This window comes from Mobula hypostoma, chromosome 6 (assembly GCF_963921235.1).
Source record: "Mobula hypostoma chromosome 6, sMobHyp1.1, whole genome shotgun sequence".
NCBI lineage: Eukaryota > Metazoa > Chordata > Chondrichthyes > Myliobatiformes > Myliobatidae > Mobula > Mobula hypostoma.
The window spans coordinates 32662058-32685433 of record NC_086102.1 but is presented as its reverse complement, the minus strand read 5'-3'; the positions used below and the strand labels follow the sequence as shown (position 1 = coordinate 32685433).

Below are 23376 nucleotides of genomic sequence, written 5' to 3'. Positions count from 1 at the left end.
AATCTATGGAACTGGAACTGTAAACAGGATCAATAGACAACAAACAGTGCAAATGCAGATAATGAATAAATAGCAATAAATAACAAGAGCGTAAAAGGACAATATGTAAGAGTTCTTAAAGTGAGACTGTCGGTTGTTGGAACACCAGAAATAGAATGAGTGTAGTTATCCTCTCTTGTTCAAGAGCCTGAAGTTTAATTTTTAGACTATGAAGACACGCAGTCCTCTTTTATTGTCATTTAGTAATGCATGCATTAAGAAATGATACAATAAATCCTCCGGTATGATATCACAAAACACAGGACAGACCAAGACTGAAAAACTAACAAAACCACATAATTATAACATATAGTTACAACAGTGCAACAATACTGTAACTTGATGAAGAAGTCCATGAGCACAGTAAAAAGTTCAAAGTCTCTCAAATGTCCCACATCTCACGCAGACGGGAGAAGGAAGAAAAACTCTCCCAGCCATGCCCGACCACAATCCGTCTCTGAGTCATCCGAAAACTTCGAGCCTCTGATCAGCTCTCCAACACCGAGTACTCAGCGCCATCTCTGTCCGAACGATTCGACCTCAATCTCGGTTGCCAACAGCAGGCAAAGCCGGGGATTTTGAGGCCTTCCCTCCGGAAGATTCCGGACTGCGCAGTAACAACAGCAGCGAACTGGCGTTTCAGAAATTTCTCCAGATGTTCCTCTGTGCTTTCACGTCTGTCTCCATCAAATCAGAATTGTCCACGGCCCCTATTTAACGGACACGATATCATTTTTCACTGGAGGGCTGCGCACGGGCAGCGCGCTGCTCTCCCTCCTCCCGCCCTTCTAATGTGTATAATAAGATGTCACATTCCCATAATATTTCGACCACAAGTGATTGCTGTGTTTTTAGTTGCATGAATTATATGACTGATTTTGCTCTACATGTGCATGAGATACATGCCTAACAATATCATGTTTTATTGAAAATAACTGTCACATATAAGGTTTTCATCTGTATCACAATTTGCCAAGATGTTCAATTCACAACTGAAGGCAAGGCTCATGACAGGATTTGAGGAGATGATGCATTTGACCTTTCTCATTGTTGAAGCTTCAACTGGATATGAGAAGATAATTCAAGTCTGATGGTTTAAGATGAAAGCGTAATCTATGCCTCATCTGAAAGAGATCAGAGAGTTTCTCTGGAAATTAGCACCAGAAGATATATTTACAGAATATATCCTCACTGTTTTCTTTTGATGTTGTGGTATGTGACAACAATCAGTGTATTTTGGGATGTCCTATAAATGACTTATAAAAACAGATGTATTCATATTCATTTTTAACTGGACAAAATTATTATTTGTTATTTAGTTTAAGAGGAAAAGATAGGGCAGTTTGTTCTAGAAGAATTGTCTAGAAGAAGTGAAGCAATGCATTGTGTTTACATTAGAACCTGGGAACTAATTCCCTTTGTTGTTCCTGCAGGCTCCATCCCAGAGGAAGAGAACGGCAAGCTGTACAACACCAGCACTGTGTTTGCACCCAATGGATCCATGCTGATGAAATATCGCAAGGTTGAATTTTTAGAGTAGTTTACAATGAATGTGTAACACATTGGATCGGAAGATTTTCCTTTTGACTGATTTTCCTTTTAAGCTGATGAGAGCTTTTTTTTTCAAAGGTTCATTTATTATCAGAGTATGCAACTCTAAGATTCCTCTTCTCCAGATAGCCGCGAAACCAAGAAAGAAAAGAACGGCAGCACGATTATCAACCACCAAACCCCTCCTCCCCACACAATAAACAAACAAACGGGAACCCCCCTCCCCCAATCTCCTTCCCTCACACACAAAAAAAACACAATACAAAAAAACTGTAAGTCTGGAAAAAAAAGTCTATAGTCCAAGTCCATATTCAAAACTCAGAAAACCTGGGTAACATTCTCCGGCCACTACAGCAGGCCTTTCTCTCTCTGGCATGGAGTGATCCCACCAGTGATCAAAAGGCAGTCTCCCCTCTTCAATAGCAGAGTGATCCTCTAATGATCAAAAGGCAGGCAGCCGATGCTCACCTTGATGTTTCATTCACGTTTGCCTTGATGTTTCAATCTCCCGCGTCGCTCTAATCGGCAAACCGTAGAAGCTTTAATCAGCAAAATGGAATCAGACATCAACTCACAGCCTTCTCTACACAAAATTCCAAATTCAAGTGATGTTAAGCAGTCTCCACCCATCTTTCACCCCATGTTATGGCATTAGTTTTGCTCCTCCACCCACTAAAGCAAAAATTGTGAGTGGAGGACCTCATTCAGTTTCACGTTAGAACTTGGCTTGATGCTCTATTATCGGAGGCAATTACTTGTCTCTGGTGATTTTCTTTATGCCCTACGGAGATTTTCCTGAAATCATTGTAAAGGTAGATGTTTCAGATGCAGATTTAATATCACTGGCATATGTCATGAAATTTGTTGTCTTTGCAGTAGCAGTACAATGCAATACATAATAATAGAAAAAAACAATTACAGTAAGTATGTATAAATTGTTAAATAATTAGTGCAAAAATAGAAATAAAAATATAGTGAGGTAGTGTTCATGAGTTCAATGTCCATTCAAAAATTGGAATGCAGAGGGGAAGAAGCTGTTCCTGAATCACTGAGTGTGTGCCTTCAGGCTTCTGTACCTCCTACCTGACGGTAGCAATGAGAACCAGGCATGACCTGGGTGAGGGGGTTCCTTAATGATGGACGCCATCTTTTTGAGGCGTCGTGCCTTGAAGATGTCCTGGATACTTCCTGCAAATAATGTGAAAAAACTAGCATTTCAAATGAAAACAGTATATAGGTTGGAGTTATCCATCAGGTTAGGCAATACATGTGATGGAAAAAGCAGAGTTATTAATACAGGTCAATGACTTTCCATCCAAAGTAGATTTATCCTGCAACAGGAGCTGAGAAATTTTTCCTTCTGAAGTACCCCCTTCGACCACATCAATGAATAGTATTTAACAAAAAAAAATTGCAGAGTTGTTCTTGCACAAATAATGTAGGCACAGTTTGGTCATTTTTGACCTGTTGCAGATACTTAGAGTAAACAAAATATTTTTATTAACCGCGTGAAAACTATGTCAAACCCAGAATATCTCCCTGAGGAAATAAGACAATTACGCATGACGTTCCTACAGAATGGCTACAAGGTGAAGGAAATCAATCGGGCCCTTAAAAGGGCTGACGGTAAAACCAGAAAACCTAACAACGAGAATGAACCTGTCACTGCCCCCTGCCTTCCCTATATTTCCACGGTTCCTGCAAGGATCACCAGGATCCTCAAGAAATACTGGATTAGTATCCACAAACCCTTAAGGAAGCTCAGGTCACAGTTTATGCAGGTCAAAGATGATCTAGGACTCGAGTCGACTGGTGTTTACTGGGTTTTATATGATTGCGGAGCAGCGTATACTAGCCACACAGGACACACGGTGGAAACCTGCATCAAGGAGCACAGGAGGTGTATCTGTTTGGGTTACCCTGAAAAATCGGCAGTAGCAGAACACTGTATTCGCAATGTCCATAGGATTGACCTCGACAGCACAAAACTACTGTGCCACACCAATGGCTTTTGGGACTGCCTGGTAAGGGAAGCCATTGAAATAAAACTAGAGGAAAAGAATCTTAACTAAGACGAAGGTCTTGCTCTGAGTAAGAACTAGAATTCGATTGTAATCAAGGTGGGAGGGTGGAAACTTGATTGGATAAGGACTAACCAATTAGGAGGTACGGACTACGGGGGTATAAATACCACTGGACTAGACATACCCAGGCATCATCCCTGAAGAAGATTGCAAAGTTCATCATCAAAACGTTGATTATAATACCAGTAGATTGTTTATTCATCATATTTAAAGGGTGTTTCTTTAGCAGGGAGATCGTAAAGACATTTTAAAACATTTCCAATAATGAATTCGCATTACTTAAATACAGAGGGACATATATAATCAGTACCTGGGGATTGAAGTGAATTAATGGTAAACCCAAACTACTACCTTTAGAAAATGCAGAGATGTTTACCACTGCATGTCTGTATATGTATAGGAAGCTCTAAGTCAGGTACAGGTCACCCCAACATAAGGGATGGTAGAGTAACAATCCCCCAATTATATTGTAAAGAATAGTATCAAAAACACAGCAAGACTGATAATAAAAAACTGTTCTTAAAAATGGAGAAAGACATCGGAAAATACAGCATAGTATGAGCCCCTCGGATAATCCTATTCCATAGCCAATCTAACCCTTCTCTCCTACAAACCCCATGACCCTCCATATTTTTACGTCCATGTACCTATCTGTCGGGCACCAAATCTATTAAGTGGCCCTAATGTTTCAGCTTCTATCACCAACCTTGGCAGTATAAGAGAAGAAGTAGCTCTGATATCTACCCTGAACTATCCTCCACTCACCTTAAAAGGATGTCCTCTGGTATTGGCCTCTGCCAGCCTGGGAGAAAGACACTTGTCTGTGCACTCTTTCTGTTCCACAGATAATCTTATACACCTCTGTTGCACTAAAGAGAAAAGCCCTATCTCGCTCAACCTTTTGTCGTAACACATGCTCTCTAATCCAGGCATCATCTTGATAAATCTCCTCTGCACCCTCCCTAAAGTTCCATATACTTCCTATATTGAGGCAGCCAGAACTGGAAACAAAAATACAGTGAGGTTTAACAAGAGTTTTATAAAACTGCAACATTATCTCACAGCTCTCGAATTCAGTCCCTCAGTGAAGGCCAGCACACCATACACCTTCTCAGCCACCCTATCAACGTGTAGTAACTCTGAGGATCTGTGGTCTTGGATCCCAAGAACCCTCTGTTCCTCCAGGTTGCTAAGAATCCTGCCATTAACTTGTACTCCTTCTTCAAATTTGATCTTCCGAAACCACTTTACACTTCTCCGGTTTGAACTCCATCTGCCACTTCTCTGCCCAGCTCTGTATTCTATCTATATCCTGTTGTAACCTACAGCAACTTTCTACACCATCCACAACACTTCCAACCTTTGTGTTATCTGCATATCTATTAACTCGATCTTCCACTTCCTTATTCAAATCGCAAAAAGCACAGTCCCACAACTGTGGAACACCACTAGTCAGCGATCTCAATGCAGAATATGCCTCTTCTCTGGGCAGCACAGTGTGGGTGCGTAATGCTTTACAATGCCAGCAACCCGTGTTCAGTACCACCGCTGTCTGTAAAGAGTTTGTATGTGGGTTTCTGATAAATGTCCCTGATGGATAGTAGGGAGACCCCTATGACCCTCTCAGCTGTTCTCGCAGTCCTTTGCAGGGACTTCCGATGTGATGCCCGACTACTCCCACACCAGATAAAGATGCAACTTGTCAGGATGCTCTCAAAGGTCTCCTGCAAAATGCAGTTATGTTGGAGGGCGGGAGGGACATGGAAGAGCCTTACTTGCCTAGATCTTCTTAGAAAGTGGAAGCAGTGCTGGGCCTTTTAGTTCAGGGAGGTGATATTAAGGGACCAGTTGTCATCCGTGATGTGAACAGATTATGTATACATCATTAACCTGTTTTGTCACTTACTTGAAATCTCAGTCAGGCTTATGAGGCGTGACCTGCTCTTCAAAGCTGTGCTGACTATTGCTCATAAGACTGTGCCTCTCCAAATGTTTGTAAATCCATTTCCATTGGTTTGCCCACAACTGATATAAGACTGACTGGTCTGTAAATCCCAGGACTACCCTTATTACGCTTGTTAAACAAAGGAGCAAGGTTTGCTGTCCAAGCCTCTGGTGCAACTCGTGCAGCCGGAGAGGACATCAATATTCCAGCAATCTCTTCTCGCATCCCCTAGTGACATGGGATTAGAGGGGGTCTAGTTCTGCTGCTCGTAGGAACAAACTTATGTATGTTTGTCAGACTTGTCTGGAAACACGTTCATATGTAAGGATGTCCGTAAGTTGGGAGTACTCCACCCATGAACAGCCTGCTATAATTCCATGTTTTTTGTTTGCCTTGTCTCTTGAATCTGCAATGTGGACAGAATGCATTCTGTGTCTTTGTTGAAAATGCCCCTACCGATCAAAGCATTGGCAAGCCTATGTAGTAATTTACCATGTCAATTAGGAAAACAGTTTCAGCAAACATAATTATCTGTTCAAACCCAAACACTGTCCAAGGTGGTTATGCATTTCTTATCTTTAAAGTTCACTCATCTGGGCGCCAGAGTTTTTCAGTGTAGTACTGTACCTTGGTAGAGCTGGTGGGGGCAGGGTGTAAATATTTGCTCATGTGCCTGTGATACTGATTTCTCAATGATAAAGGGAAATACTGATACAGCAACTGTTATAATTTCTCCCTTTGGTTTGATGCTTGTGACTGCAGTGTATGTAGTGCCTTCTCTGTTATGTGACACACCTGGAATTACTGGGATCTGTGATGCAGCAATATCTAAGTATTTGAACCTCAATAACCATACATTTTTGGATATTTAGCAGCAGAACAAACTGTTTGACTGAACCGGACCATGCTGACAATAACTTTATGTGTTATCCTCTATTTCCCTCTCCCATATAATACATGAATCGACCCCCTCCCCTTGCCCCATAAATCCATCTATACTATTCACTTCCTGTGAAGGCAAGTTGTCAGCAATCACTGCATAAAGAAATGTCTTCTTAACTCCCTCTTCCATTCACAGTTTAATACAATTGCTGCAAAGTTGTGGCCACGAGCTGTGTAAATAATTCTGGTTTATTATCAAGCTTAACTATGACCATAAGACATAGGAGCAGTATTAGGCCATTCAGCCCATTGAGTCTGCTCTGCTATTTCATCATGGCTGATCCCGGATCCCAGTTAATCCTCAACACTTGCCTTCGTGCCACATCCTTTGATGCCCTGACCAAAGAATAAACTATCAACTTTCACTTTAAATATACCCACGAATTTGGCCTCCACCACAGTTTGTTGCAGAGCATTCCACAGATTCACCACTCTCTGGCTAAAAAAATTCCTCTTCTGTTCTAAAAGGTTGCCTCTCAGTTTTGAGGCTGTGCCCTCTAGTTCTGGATACCCTCACCAGAGGAAACATCCTCTCCACATCCACCTTATCTAGTCCTTTCAACAACTGGTAGGTTTCAATGGGATTCCACACATTCCAGTGATTACAGGCCCAAAGCTGCCAAATGCTCCTCACATGTTAACCTCCTCATTCCTGGAATCATCCTCGTGAACCCCCTCTGGACTCTCTCCAATGACAATACATCCTTTCTGATATATGGGGCCTAAAACTGTTGACAAGGGAATTTATATTCCTTTGGGTTTGGTTTTGTCGAGATTTAGCATTGTTCCAGATAATACTTGATATTCAACTTTTTTTCAGAATTTATCTAAAGTTTTTGGTGTCTTGTTCATCCTACTCATATCATGTTTTCTTTTGAACTTTATAAATCAGCAACAAAGTCTTGAGATCAATGATTGTCACTTATTGTCAGAGATTTTGAGTATTTGAACTCCATAAGCTAAAAAAAGCCTGTGTTGTGTCATGCACTGTCAGACACAATTTTGGAAATGTATCTTCAGTCTCAAATCTATGTGGTATCTATTTTCATTAAAACTATATTTTATGACATTGATATGAAAAAAAACTGTTTTTAGCAGTAAGTCACTTCCAGCAGTCAAACATAGTCTATCAAGTTTAGGTTTTGGTGAGTGTGCTTTGTGATTTTCATTTTAAATTGTTTGATTATTTCACCAGAAACATTATAATCATTTAGAATATTTTGATTGATGGTGGTACTGGTCTCAGTGCGATACATATTCCTTGAAATAAAAGAGACATTTACCTTGTTGCAAGGTGGTTTAGATCAAAGGTTCTCGAAGTGGATGTATCTACCCGAGGGGATTTTCAATATATCATTGGGGGAGAGACAGTGTAATGGAAGGTTTGCAGTGTGGCAGTGTCGAGGACTAAATTAGTTGTACCTCGGCAGTAGAGCGTAAGACTATAAAATGTAGGAGCAGAATTAGGCCATTTGGCCCATTGCGTCTGCTCTGCCATTTCATCCAATTTCCCTGTCAGCCCCAGTCTCCTGCCTTCTCCCCTTATTCCTTCATGCCCTGACCAATCAAGAATCAAGTTGAGGGGAGAGGTTGAGAAGGTAATGAATTTGCTGGTGAATATCGGGCAGATGGTCAGCAATGGTTCGAACAGTTGGAGAACTACACGCATAGTAGATGTTGTTTCTACAAGCTGAATCACAGCAATGTCAGTGTCCATGAGCTTTAGCAAGCAATCACGGTAACCTAAAAAAGTCATTAACCATTCAAAAAGTTAACTTAAGTTCAACAGTAAGGTTAAAGATCACTGACTCCCTGCTGTTTGTTTGAACTAGATTCACTTGTTTGATATTCATGTTCCTGGGAAAATCTGTTTCCAAGAATCTGAGACGCTTTCCCCCGGTGACTCGTTATGCACCTTTGACACACGTAAGTAAAAAGATGCATGATCTGATCTGCAATTCATTACAATTACGGAACATTATTATATGTTTATTCTGTATTTAAAATAGAAATGTTGTCTTCAATTAATGTAAGATGCAGGTTAATATCCATTGATTTTACATTGGATTTTGAGTAGGATCGTTGGGTAGACAAAGAAGTCTCTGTTGTAGATGACAACGGCAGATGTCAAACATTAATCCGCTGTGAATTTTTAAAAGATAACTTTTCAAATAAAATAGAAAGTTAGATCAACGTGTTCCAAATCACCAACACAGAAGACCTCAAAGGTGGGTGGCTGGTTCCTGTGCTTGAATGGATGTGCTGTAGAGGGAATGTGATCAGATTAAATGTACCTCTCAAGGGCTCACTGCTTCTCCCAACCTGACAGTCAAATAATCAAACTAAGAGATTTAAGTAATTGTTTTAAAAGCAAACATAGGTAAATGTTTAATTACACATATATTACTAACTATCTCTAAACATCACGATGGAATGTTTCGTGATTTCTTTAAACTCTCCAATTTTCAGCGTAACACTTAAATTCTTGTTCATATTTTCCGTAATTTAAAATACAACCTGTGGAGATTTTTTTACTGTATGTTCCCTCCTCCACACTCCCTAGAACAGGATGCTATAGGCACTCAAGTACCACAGGAAAAAAATCATGGCTCAGGTAAAATGAGCATTTAAAGCTCCTATATCCTGTTCCGTTTTTCCGTAACAATAATCTCATGTTACTTATCTACAAATCTCTTTATGCCTTCTTCCACGCTTTGGCTTTGGGTGAAGTGGGTTGGCTGCATTGCATACTTGCCCCGGGAGTTTAGGAAGATACGGTGCAGAAGCCTGCTTCAAGGACAGTATATCTAAGAACCTACATTCATACTGGCCATGATATATATTTTCATACACATAGATTATAGATGTGGACTTCTCAATACATACCTGTACTTTGTTTATTTATGCATTATTCATTTGTAGATTTTATTCTTGCTTTCCTAAATTATTGTATGCTATGTGTATTACTGTACTTTACGCCCTGGTCTGGAGTTTATTGTTGAATTACAATAAACTTGACATAACTTGTGTATTAAAATCTCTTTTCTGTACAGCTTGCTGCAAAGTGGGGATCGGAATCTGCTATGACATGAGGTTTGCAGAACTTGCTCAGCTTTACGCCAAAAAAGGTCAGTAAATACTGATGTTGTGATAAACAGAATTATTTTCTGTTTTAATATTATTTTCAGTGGAGTGCTGGTGTTATAGATTTTAAATGGAAGGTCCTTCTGCTCTTGGGAATATAAAAGTTGGAATATTCCTGATTTGTTGATCAACATTTAATCTCAACTCAAAACAGATTATCTAGTCTTCTCTGTTCTTTTCATTCTGAGCGGAGCCTAGCTAGAGATATGTTTTAATTTACACCAATGACCACATTTGAGAGGTATGTTTGGCCCTTCAGCTATTTGGGATCACGTAAAGACACAAATTGACAGCATAAATGCAATTTGGTTACATTACTAGTCACAGGCTTGAGGTTCATACTTGATATTAATCTTTTTGAAAACAAAACAGTGGTCCTGTAAACTCTGAGCTTGTGATGCAGATCTCTGCCCCTCGCACCTGCCCCCACTCCTGGTTATGCTCTTGCCATCTTTCCGTCTCCTGCAGCCAGCTGGCTAAGGCAGCGCAGTTATAACAGAGCAGGTACAACATCCTGGCCCTGTCCCATCCTGTTACAGGGTGTCAAACTGAAACATTTGTATTTCCTCTCCCTCCCCCTCACAGAAGTTGCTTGACCTGTTGAGTTGCTCCAGCAAATTGTTTGCTAATAACATTTGGATGTGCTTTAAAAGTAAATTGGAAATTTTTTTTGTTTTGTCTATGCTCTGCAGGCTGCCAGCTTCTAGTCTATCCAGGAGCGTTCAACATGACAACAGGCCCAGCGCATTGGGAGCTCCTACAAAGGGCAAGGTTAGCAATAGAGAATTTGTGTGTGGACTGCCAATTTAAACCAAAGCAGGAAATGCTGGCATATTCAGCGGGTTAACCTGCATCTGTGGAGTGAGAAATAGTGTTTAGGTAAATGAAATTTAAGATTGCCTATCTAAAATATTAACTTCTTCTCTCCACCGATAGTGCCTGACCTGCTGATTATCCTCAGCATTATTGTTTTTTTTCAGATTTTCTGCATTGTTTTGCTTGAGACAATATAGATAGTTGACAGATATAATTATGCAAATATTCAACATTAATCTTACTATCTGCCAGTTCCACACTAATGTGATATTAATAGCAGTCATTCCCACAAACTCTAGAGATTTTTTTCTTTATCGAGCAAGGCAGATTTACTTAATCTTCTCTCGTCACAATGCAGCTTGATTACCTTCAGTATAGATCATTTTAAACAACTGAGAACACTGGAAAATTAAAACTGAAACTGAAAACTCTTAAAGTCAAATACGCAAACACGAGGAAATCTGCAGATGCTGGAATTTCAAGCAACACACGTAAAAGTTGCTGGTGAACGCAGCAGGCCAGGCAGCATCTCTAGGAAGCGGTACAGTCGACGTTTCGGGCCGAGACCACTGACGAAGGGTCTCGGCCTGGAACGTCGACTGTACCTCTTCCTAGAGATGCTGCCTGGCCTGCTGCGTTCACCAGCAACTTCTATGTGTGTTGCTTAAAGTCAAATACACACAGTTCTGGCTAATGAAAGCTTTGACATACGAATTTTGCAACTTCATGAAAAATTTCAGTGAATTTGTAAACGAATTTTGAAGCAAGTTAAGTTTCCCTGACCTTATGACAGAAGTTCACAGTTAAGTGTGAGGCGAATCCAGTGTTCTGTAGCTGGCCAGTGTATTTGGTGCCTGACTGTACAGTTGTATGCAATCAAGGCCATATACCCAGCGATACCCTCATCCTGTTGACCACCTTCACGTGTGGCTGCTTCTGGCTGTGTGTGAACGGGTACCAGGTGCCACTTTATGCAGCGGTTTGTGGAGATAGACCTGGCCCCATTGCCCGCACAGTCCCATCCTTCTGGATGTTGCTACACCACCTTCCCCTTGTGGACGAGTTCTTCCAATCAATTATCTTTGGCTACAAGTCCATCAGGCAGTTGCCAGCATGAAATGTCCCGCAGACACCGCAAGACAGGGACTCCATTGATACTCTGAGATGGTTTCTGTAGTGGTAATTAATAGTGTTAGTCCTAGCCCACTCAGTTAGCCACTCCCACGTGGGAGGAGTTCACATACTGTACAAGCAGGGTTGTCAATAAAGTTCAATTGAACATCCTGCATGTTGGCATCCTGGTGTGCTCTGCACTCTCCCTCAGTAATGAACACAACCATTCCCAAAGCAACTGTCCAAATCACTTGGCAGAATACCTGTTTGCTAGAACTCACCAACATGCATCAAGACTTCACTTAGTCAGATCTTCTATTATGGACACGCTGCCTTTGGGATGGTTGCGGAGGGGAGGGGTGGGGTGTGGAAGAAGTGAAACTGCGGATTTGCATTGTGGGTGTGGAGAAGAATGCAGGGAACCTAGTCCCAGTTCGTCCCAAACAGCTCTGTAACAGAGGACTCTGCGATCTGTGGACTGTTCCCATGGGCACACACTGAAACAGACATCAAGTGCAGCTGGAAGAGCATCAAGTCTGTGGTATCCCTGGAACTTGTTCTGATGGAAGATCGACAAGCTGCCTGTAAGGGATTGCTGCAGACTGGTACAGAGTAGGCTGCACGAGTACATGGTGAGGGATGTACTGAAGTCCGGTGTGGCCAATGCTAAGACTTAGTGGAGAAGGGCTACTTCTGCTACTGCACGTGGAGAGGCTGAGTTGGGTGAGGAAGCCCCTCAGGTACTGAGAGGGTAACAATGGTGCTCTGGTTACCATTTTCGATAAAAAGTTAACACAACTGAATGTATTGAACTTTAATGCAAATTGTTTTGCACTGCTTATTCTTTTGTTTATATCTTAATATGAGTACAGTTTACCTTTGAATTGAAATATTCTGCAAGGCAGAGGTGATATTTTAAGCTGGAATTAGTAGTAGGTGAGGCTGCTATGCTGATGGTTTGGAGGTCTGCAGGGAATGGATTTGCCTGCTCCTGCAGGGTTGCACGGGTTTGAGTGGGGTATTTTGCTGGGTGTTTGGAATACCACTGGGATAGGTTTACCATCAGGGTGGCTGGCATCTTCTGCTGGGTAGGATTGGGGATATTTCCATGTGCCTTCTGTCCCCACCCCACCCTCGTACTGCAACAATCAGGATAGGGCCGAGTTGAGCAGACTCTCACGCTCGCTCCCTGAATTAGTGAGGCCCGCTGGCTCTCCCGTCACAGCTGTTTCTTCTTCCACACACTGTTGTTCATTTTCAACAGTTATGAACAGTTCTCAGGAACAAAACTCTTTCATAATCCAGGAACTGTCTGTATTTGTAAAGAGAAAGAGCAGTTTATTCTTTAGGTATAGAGTTGGTCAGAACTGGAAATCGGGAACAACTTACGAGAACTGAAGTGAAGAAAGGAGTGGGGTGAGGAAAACAAGATCAGGAAGAGCAACCCAAAAAAAAGTTAATAATCAACAAAACAAGTGAACCTGCCCACATCCTCCTCCTTCCTATGACTGTTAAACTTGTTCTGTTAATTGCATTTACAGTCCAATAACAGAAGAAAAATATGCTCCTGACATTGGGAGAGTTTTCCCAAGGTTGGGACATTTATAATAAAAGGACATAGGTTTAAGATGAGAGGGAGGAATTCTAAAAAGGATCCGAGTTTTTTTTTGTGTGGAGTGATTTATATCTAAAACAAACTGCCAGAGAATGTGGTGGAATCAGATACTATTGCTGTGATTGAAGTATTTTGCCTGACACTTGAAAAGGCAAAGATATGGTCCAAATGTGGATAAATGTGTCATGGTTGTGCTTCATCAAATGACCTGTTTTTATGCTGTATGATTCTATATTTCTCTGAAATGTAAGAAAAAGGCACGTTAAGGAATTGTCCTTGGGATTAGGGAGGCTGAGGCAGGCCAGTATTTCTTCCCCATCCCATTGCCCCACGACCTTGGTCTTTGGTTTCTTAAATAGCTTTTTTTAGATCACTTACTTGCTCTTACAAAATGTAACAAGTGGAATATTATTTTAGATATTGACATAAGTCCAAAGAAATGGATTTGGGAGCAGGCCATTTGGGCCTTCCGTGTCTGCTGTGTGATTCAATAAAATCATGGCTGAATTTTTAGCTCAGACCATTTTCCTGTGCTAACCCTTTTCCTCTGATTTGTTAATACTCAAAATATTTATTTGACCATCTGTATTACCCAGCATTCAAATGTGAGATTTGTAGGCATCGGAGTTCCCTCGACGTTACTGCCATTGTTGCCCCTTACAGGAGATGGACATGGTGATAACCTTCTCTCTTTTCATCTTCAGGTTGTGTTGGGCATGAAACTCCACTCTGGAGCTCACCACAGCTTGAGTAGGTCACTGTTGGAGGAGTGGGGGAGCTTCAGTGCCTTGCTCACTCAAATCCTGGATTATTTTCCAGAAAGGCTTTTTAATTTCTCCCTCTAAACATCAAATATGTGTGTTTGGGAAAGTCATCTTTCAACTCTTTAATGCTTTCTGTTGGAGTTCATCATCCTGCCTTAACACTGGAATGTTTGAGAACGAGTGAGCCCCTCACTGTCTGTTCTCACCACAGCAACATGCCAGTTGTACCTTCCTCCTGTTTTCTAATTTCCATCACTACGATGTACTTAAAACCTTGCCTGTGCAAAATGCTACCTCACACATACATTAAAAAAAAAATGAGATTCTGCAGGTGCTGGAAATCTGGAGTAACACACACAAAATGCTGAATTAACTCAGTAGGTCAGATAGCATCGATAGAAAGGAATAAAGAGTCGACATTTCAGGCCGAGGCCCTTCATCAGGACTGAGACCTGATGCTGTCTGACCTGACGAGTTCCTCCGGCATTTTGTGTGTGCTCCCTCGCATAAGCACAGTCACTTTAAGCAGGCCATGCACCTATTCCATTAGACGAATTTGGGCCTGCTTCCTCCACCAGCAGGAATCTCATGACACTTAGTTTAACAATACAGGTAGCCTCGTGACTGAACTAATGGACATGTGGTGGCAATAAAAACATTGAAATACAGTATATAAGAAAAGCCTGCAAAGTAAAATTTCTCTTTCTTCTATTTGCAGGGCTGTTGACAACCAGGTGTATGTGGCAACAGTATCACCTGCCCGAAATGAGAAAAGTTCTTATGTGACCTGGGGTCACAGCACTGTAGTAAACCCATGGTACGTATTTAACAGGGTAATTATCATGAAGAAACCCATTTGGACCATCAACCAGTCACCCACCCACAAGGTGGTTTGTCTTGAAGTATTCTGTTGTTATTTTTTTTACCCACTTTGCTCTCTCCAGTGAAGTAGAACAGAAAGAACTTCAAAGCTGAATTACCTTTTACTTGCTTGTACATAGAACATAGTCCCTTTGGCCCATAATGTTGTGCCGACCTTTTAACTTACTCCAAGATCAATTTAAAGCTTCCGTTGTGCAGAGCCCTCCATTTTTTTCATCCATGTGCCTGTCTTAAGAGTCTCAGAATTGTCCCTAATGTATTTGCCTCTAACACTACCCTTGGCAGCCAGTGTTCCCTCTAACTTGTAATGACCACTGTGTTTGTGTGCAAAAATCTTGTGCTGTGCAGTTTGTTGCCCAGTGACAACAACAACATGTGCGCACTGAATAATTTCTTCAATAAAAACAGTATAAAAAAGCCAGTTCTGAAATCTGCAGACAAATCATTGCGAGCTCCACGTTGTCAACACCAGAAAAGGAAATGTGATTGTGTACGATAGTGAAGTAGTGTGCTATTGAAGTTGAGGGTGACAACCTTTTGTGCGCAGTTTAAATTCCTTTGTTCACTTGTGGCAAAAGATGTGTGCACACGCACACCTTAGAGGGAACATTGCTGACAATGCGTACCACAAACCCACTACTCTGTGTAAAAAAAAAAACACCTACCTACATTTCCCCTATACTTTCCTCCAATCACCTTATAATGACACCCTTTCATATTAACCTATTTCTGCCCTGAGAAAAAGATGGTGGCTGTCTACTCTATTCATGCCTTTAAGCATCTTATACACCTCTGTCCAGTCACCTGTCATCTTCCTTCACTCAAAGTGAAAAGCCCTAGCTCACTCAACCTTTCCTCGTAAGATAGATTCTCTAATCAGGGCAGCATCCTGTGCATCTTCTCTGAAGCTTCCACATTCTTCCCATAAAGTGGGAACCAAAACTGAACATTTATGCCCTTCTGTTGTTGAGATTTAATGTTCAGAACTTTTTAATGTACAGTTTAACATGTATATCTTCCAAATTACTTCTTCAATAATTGTTTTGATGCTGAGAAGCCCTAGTTTCTCCTTGCACCACAGATTTCAAACACTAGGGAAGTCCAGCTGTTGAGAGTCTCTGTCTTATATAAACAGAACTCTTTTAGACATGTATTCTGTCATTTTGGGTGTATAGTTTCTGGATTGCTAATTGATATTTGTTAAATTACTTTCAGCATTTAACTTATTGGACATAATAATTAGGGGCAGCAGATGGCACTTCAGTCCTGTTCTGCCATTCACCAAGATCGTGGATGGTCGACCTCAATACCTTTTTACTGCATGATCCCTATATTCCTTGGTTCCCTTAATATCCAAGAACTTGCATTATTCTAGTGAATTACTTGCACATCACTCTTCAAATTCAATGACTGGGCCTTCACAGCACTGTAGGATAGAGAACTTCAAAGATTTGCTACCCTCTAGAAAAAAAACGTCTCCTCATCTCAGGGTCTAAATAGTCTTTCTTCAACATTGGGTTTTAGACTCCAAGGTGAGGAGAAACGTCCTCCCAGCATCCACTCTGTTGAGCTCTGTAACAACTTTGTTAGCTTCTAGGAGATTATTTCCCATTCTTCTAAACTCTAGAGAACATATTCTTCTAAACGACACCATCTCTTGTTAAAAAGCATGCCTGCCATCCTGCAGCCAGAATGATGAACCTTTGATGCCTTCCTTGTATAGCAAGTGTTTTTTTATTTAAAAAGATTTAAGAATGTACACAATACACTTGGTACATCTCATCAGGGCCCTGTATATTTATATATAAACCGCTTAATCTTTGGACTTAAATCTTCCCACAATAATAGTTAACCTACCGTTTATGCTCCAAACAGCTTGCTCCACCTGCATGTTAGATTTCAGTGACCTGTGTACCCAGATCCCCCTGAACATCAACATTCCTAATCCGTCATCATTTATAAAATAAAACTAAACTCTCAGCAGATTGGGTGGCACTTGTGAGAAGGGAAACAAGAGTCGGTGCTTCAGGTTGAAGATGCGTTGTCAGGACTGGAGAAGATTGAGAAATCAAATTAAATTTAAATTGCGAGAAGGTTGACAAGGGATAGAAGTCCCAGTATGTTAAAGGGAGCAGAGAAATAAGTATTCAGTGAGCCACATCAGGATTTCCAAATAGTTACTCAGCTGCTTCACTGTCCTTTTCTAATTTACAGTTTTTATTACGTATTGCAATGCATAAGAACAAATTTTGCAACATATGCCAGTGATATTAAAACTGATTCTGATTTTGATATATTCTTCATCATAAGTTCCCTTTGCCCTTTACACAAGGACCACTCTCTTCATGATTCCCTGGCCTGCTCAGTCCTCCTCACACACCTTGCCCTGTCCCTTGGCACTTTTGCCTTTAATGCTAGGAGTTGAAGGACATTACACTTCCTCCCTCACCACCGTTCAGAGAACTTGCAACCTTGTCGATTTCATTCTGTTCTTGTGACTTGGCCTCCTCTCCAATGGTGAAACCTAGCATAGACTAGGCATCTAATTTGCCAAGTATCTGCATTCTACTCTCATCTTGAGCTTCCGTTGGCATGTCATTATAACTCCCACAATCCCAATAACCCTCTAAATCCTCTGATTTACTTGAACCATTCCTGAATCTATATCATTCTGCAAGTGGATAACCAATACAACCATGACTTTATTTCAACTCTTTTGGATCTCTGGACATAGATCATTAGGTCCTTAGGATGAAATGTATTTTAGTCTCAACAATATATTTGTATAAACATAGTACAGTTGAGAACACCTTATCCGAAATTCCAAACTCCAAAAACCTCCAAAATCTGAAATTTCTTTTGACTGCTGACATGACATCACAAATGGAAAATTTCACAAGGCACTGGTAAGGTTCCCAGGAAATACACAGGTCTCTGCGCAGACAATTCTGAGAAGTGATCTTACATGTGTAATGAACAGAAGTTAATGAAAAATGGAGAACACTGCATAAAGTGAAAAATGAAGATCTCAGTTGTGTATTGAAAGAGTGGATTCATCAGTGTCGGAGTGAACATATGCTGCTTAACAGTATGCTGATCTTGAAACAAGCAAAGATCTATTATGATGAACTGAAAATTGAAGGTAATTGTGAATATTCAGCAGGCTGATTGCAGACATTAAAGAAAAGGCACGACATTAAACTTTTAAAAGATTTATGCTGCTAAGGCATCTGCTGATCACGAAAAACAGCAGAAGAATTCATTGCTGAATTTATCAAGCTCGTCACTGATAAAAATCGAACATGCTGAACGACTGTATCAGTACATGTGTGTGATGAACAAGACTGTTTACCAATAGCACATAAACTCAGTCAGAAATGATAGCGGTCCCAAGCTATCTCATTATGTATTCCATAAGTCATTATATATTCTATAATCCAAAAAGATCTGAAATCTAAAAGACTTCCCACCCCAAGCATTGTAATGAGACTCCTACTATTGAGACTCAAGTCTCTTACTGTTTTATTCTTAACTATGTCAATGCATTCATCGAATATACTGTTCCCAGTGTGTTTATCATTTAAATTTCACAAAATTCATTCTAAGTTTCTATACTTCGACTTTTTAATTGACTGTACCCTTCAATTCAGTCTAGAGATGAAAAGGAGCACCTGTCATAATTTCCTCCTCAGTTGTTAAACATTGGACAACCATGGTTCAGAAAGAAAAATGGTCAGCAGAATTTTCCTGTCAAACAAAACTGACTAGTATAGGATGAAGAACAGAAGTACAATGAGTATTTGTACAAGTTTATCAGAAGTCCTACTGGAGGTTCATGGGATTTTAAAATTGTTTCGTTTTGAAAAGTACAGTAGAAAAAAAAGATCTTTGCTTACCAAACAAAGATATGGTCAAATACTGTCTCTAAACGTCTGCTTTATTCATTTACAGGGGTGAAGTTATAGCCAAGGCTGGTTCTGAAGAGACCATTATATATGCAGATATAGGTGAGATTCATAAGTAAAAGTGCTACCACCGAGAAGTTAGCATCATATCGGATTCACACAGTCTTTCTCTCACTCTCCTTTTTCTCCCTCTGTCCCTCTGAATATACCTCTTGCCCATCCACTGGGCCCCCCCCCGCCTTGTCTTTCTTCCCGGACCTCCTGTCCCATGATCCTCTCATATCCCTTTTGCCTATCACCTGTCCAGCTCTTGGCTCCATCCCTCCCCCTCCTGTCTTCTCCTATCATTTTGGATCTCCCCCTCCCCCTCCCACTTTCAAATCCCTTACTAACCCTTCCTTCAGTTAGTCCTGACGAAGGGTCTCGGCCCAAAACGTCAACTGCACCTCTTCCTAGAGATGCTGCCTGGCCTGCTGCGTTCACCAGCAACTTTTATGTGTGTTGATCATATCGGATTAATAGTCCAGTGTGCAGAATTGTTAACCTTCTCCTCTGTTGCTTTCTTTACTTAAACAGTAGGTAATAGGTTCAGATAGGTGCCAGAACTTTTCTAGAAAAAAAAATGAACAGCCTGAAGGCATTCTCATTTCCTGCCTGTTCACTCTTTATTGTCCCTGTGGGATAGTCATTTTTGTGTTGAACTGGATTTTACTGCCATGTAAATTGTCTTAATGTCTTCTTCATGTGATGGTATTAGAAATTCATGCACAAGACAGACTTAACTATTTGGATCCACATTTCTCAAAAAAAAAATATATATACTGTATTGTAGAAGTTTTAAACTCAAAGGGTTAATTAGAAATGGATTTCATCCATTTAAAACCCTTTAATTTCCAAAGAAATCCCAGGACTTGCAAGGATAAACATGTCATTTCCTTGGGGACCTGAACTGAATTCGATCATTTAAAAAATATTTTCATATTAATAATCTGGATTAATAATTTTTTCTGCTGCTTGTTTCTAGAACACTGTAACACCAATGTACAAAAGGGACAGGCCTCACCTGAACCCGAGGGGAACTAATATCCTTGCATGCAGGTTTGCTGGAGCTGTTGAGGAGGCTGCAAGCGAATTTGGAAGGGGGAAGGGAACCGAAGTGATAGGGCTGAGGACAGGGATGTTGGTTTACAAGACGAGGTAGTGCAGAGTGAGACTGTCAGGAATGACAGGCAGATGATCGGGCAAAATTGCAGTCAGTGGCATGGATTGCAGTGTAAAGGGGAAACAAAATTAAAAATACAAGACTATATATATTTGAATGCATACAGTATATGGAATAAGGTAGATGATCTTGTAACAGTTAAAGATTGGCATGTATGAAGCTGTGGGTATCAAGGAGTCATGGCTGAAAGACGATTGTAGTCGTAAGCTTTATATCCAAGGATGTACAATCTATTGAAACAGGGGTCCCCAACCTTTTTCACACCGCGGACTGTTTTAATATTGACAAAATTCTTGCGGGCCAACCAGGGGCGGGGGGGGGCGGGCGGTGTTCAAGTTCAACACTGCATGACAGGGAATGAGGAAAGGTGCAGCTGACTCATATCGTTTCATATCGCCAAATCATATCATTTCCTCGCGGCCCGGTAGCACATCTTTGCGGCCTGGTACCGGGTCCGCGGCCCGGTGGTTGGGGACCACTGTATTGAAAGATCAATTTGCAGGTCGAATCAATATTAAGGAAAGTGAAAGCAATATGAGCATTCATTTCAAGAGGACTAGAATATAAAAGCAACGATATAATGTTGAGGCTTTATAAAACATTGGTGAGGCCTCACTTGGAGTATTGTAAGCAGTTTTGGGCCCTTATTTAAGAAAGGATGTGTTTACTTTGGAGAGGGTTTAGAAGAGGTTCACAAGAATGATTCCGAGAATGAGCAATGATTGAAGGCTCTGGGCCTGTACTCACCAGAGTTTAGAAGAATGAGGGCGTATCTCATTGAAAGCTATCAAATGTTGAAAGGCCTAGACAGCTTATGTAAAGAGGATGTTTCCTTTGGTGGGGGAGTTTTAAGACCAGAGGGCATAGCCTCAAAAGAGAGGGATGTCCATTTAGAACAGAGATGAAGATGAAATTTCTTTTGCCAGAGGGTGGTGACTCTGGAATTCATTGCCACAGGTGGCTGTGAAGGCCAGGGCACTTGGTGCACGTAAGGCGTGAAAGGTTATGGGGAGATGGGAGAGGTGTATAAGATGATGAGAGGCATTGATCGTGTGGATAGTCAGAGGCTTTTTCCTAGACCTGAAATGGCTAACATGAGAGGGCAAGCACGAGGAAATCTGCAGATGCTGGAATTTCAAGCAACACACATAAAAATTGCTGGTGAAAGCAGCAGGTCAGGCAGCATCTATAGGAAGAGGTACAGTCGACGTTATTTATTATTATTATTAATTTTTTTCTCTCTCTTTCTCCCTCTGTCCCTCTCACTGTACTCCTTGCCCATCCTCTGGGCTTCCCCCCTCCCCTTTCTTTCTCCCTAGGCCTCCCGTCCCATGATCCTCTCATGTCCCTTTTGCCAATCAACTGTCCAGCTCTTGGCTCCATTCCTCCCCCTCCTGTCTTCTCCTATCATTTTGGATCTCTACCCCCTCCCACTTTCAAATCTCCTACTAGCTCTTCTTTCAGATAGTCCTGACGAAGGGTCTCGGCCTGAAACGTCGACTGTACCTCTTCCTATAGATGCTGACTGGCCTGCTGCTTTCACCAGCAATTTTTATGTATGTAACATGAGAGGGCACAGTTTTAAGGTGCTTAGAAGTAGGTATAGAGACAATGTCAGGGGTAAATTTTTTATGCAGATAGAGTTGAGTGCGTGGAATGGGCTGCCAGCAACAGTGGTGGAGGTGGGTACAATTGGGTCTTTTAAGAGACTCCCGGACAGGTACATGGAGCTTAGAAAAATAGAGGGCTGTGGGTAACCCTCGGTAATTTCTGAAGTAAGTACATGTTCGGCACAGCATTGTGGGCCGAAGGGCCTGTATTGTGCCGTAGGTTTCTATGTTAATAGGGTTGGGTGTGAAAAGGATCATCCATGATGAAATGGTGGAACAGACTCAATGGGCTGAATGGCCTTATCCGCTCCTCTGTTTTATGGTCTTATGGTCATATGGTCTATCTTGTATACTTAAACAAACCATTTTTTAGTAAGTTTTCTATTTTGGAAGATAATGTATTATAAAATGACCCATTGAAGATACTACATTCAACTTCTTCATTTTCCATGGAACAGATTTGAAATACCTTTCGGACATTCGACAGCAGATACCGATTCTCAAGCAGAAACGACATGACCTCTACAGTGTGCAGGAAGTGAGAGACTGAGGATAGCACGTCTCAGATGGATCAGGTCTTTGGCAGAATTACGACTTAGACAATATAAATCTTCCAATTATTTCAAAAATTTGTGAACAGATTTTAAACTCACCTGGATTTAAGAGTATATGCACTGCACTTTTCACAGCTTTTCTATGTATGGAATTTTGGATAATGAGTGAATTGTAATATTGTTACTAGTTTTAATTGAAATAAATCCCATGAATTAAGATGATTGTGTATGAATCACAAGCTTTGTATTGTTATCTTTTAATGAGGACGCTTTGTATACAATTAAGATTATGCCAGTGAGGATACAGTAGATTGTCGATATTACATTAATTGATAATCCTGGAAGGCTGGTCTGCTTTTAGCACTGAAAACTAATATCATTAAAAAGAGCTATTATATTTTTATCTTCAAGATAGCAAAGGATTTTATAATTAGATACTGTCATTTTGCATTAATAGAACTTTGAACAGTAGATAGATACATACAGTGCCTATAAAAAGTATTCACCTCCCTTGAAGTTTTCATGTTTTATTGTTTTACGGCATTGAATCACAGTGGATTTAATTGGATTTTTTGACACTAATCAACAGAAAAGACTCTTTCATGTCAAAGTGAAAACAAATTTCTACACACTGGCCTAAATTTATTACAATTATTAAACACAAAGTAATTGATTGCTTAAGTCAATATTTAGTAAATGCACCTTTGGCAGCAATTACAGCCTTGAGTCTGTGTGGATAGGTCTCCACCAGCTTTGCACATCTGAACACTATAATTTTCCCCCCATTCTTCTACACAAAACTGCTCAAGCACTGTCAGATTGCATGAGGATTGTGAGTGAACAGCCATCTTCAAGTCCAACCACAAATTCTCAATTGGATTGAAGTCTGGACTCTGACATGGGCACTCCAGGATATTAACTTTGCTGTTTTTAAGCCATTCCTGTGTAGCTTTGGCTTTATGCTTGGGGTCCTTGTCTTGCCGGAAAACAAATCTTCTCCCAAGTCACAGTTCTCTGGCAGACTGCATCAGGTTTTCCTCCAGAATTTCCCTGTACTTTGCTGCATTCATTTTACCCTCTACCTTCACAAGCTTTCCAGGGGCTGCTACAGTGAAGCATCCCCACAGCATGATGCAGCCACCACCATGCTTCATGGTAGGGATGGTATGTTTTTGATAATGTGTAGTGTT

At 40.9% G+C, this 23376-nt stretch overlaps 1 protein-coding gene across 1 annotated transcript in view; it reads left to right on the top strand.

Moving 5' to 3' along the window:
* The window catches only part of nit2 (nitrilase family, member 2), a 32300-nt gene extending 9846 nt beyond the window's left edge, over positions 1–22454 (top strand). The window contains exons 4-10 of the mRNA XM_063049833.1: positions 1473–1561; positions 8394–8487; positions 9615–9689; positions 10398–10476; positions 14732–14830; positions 18847–18902; positions 22091–22454. Coding sequence (XP_062905903.1) covers positions 1473–1561; positions 8394–8487; positions 9615–9689; positions 10398–10476; positions 14732–14830; positions 18847–18902; positions 22091–22182 — 584 coding nt within the window. The 3' untranslated portion in view covers positions 22183–22454. The remainder of the gene's footprint in view (positions 1–1472; positions 1562–8393; positions 8488–9614; positions 9690–10397; positions 10477–14731; positions 14831–18846; positions 18903–22090) is intronic.
* The last annotated feature ends 922 nt before the right edge of the window (positions 22455–23376 follow it).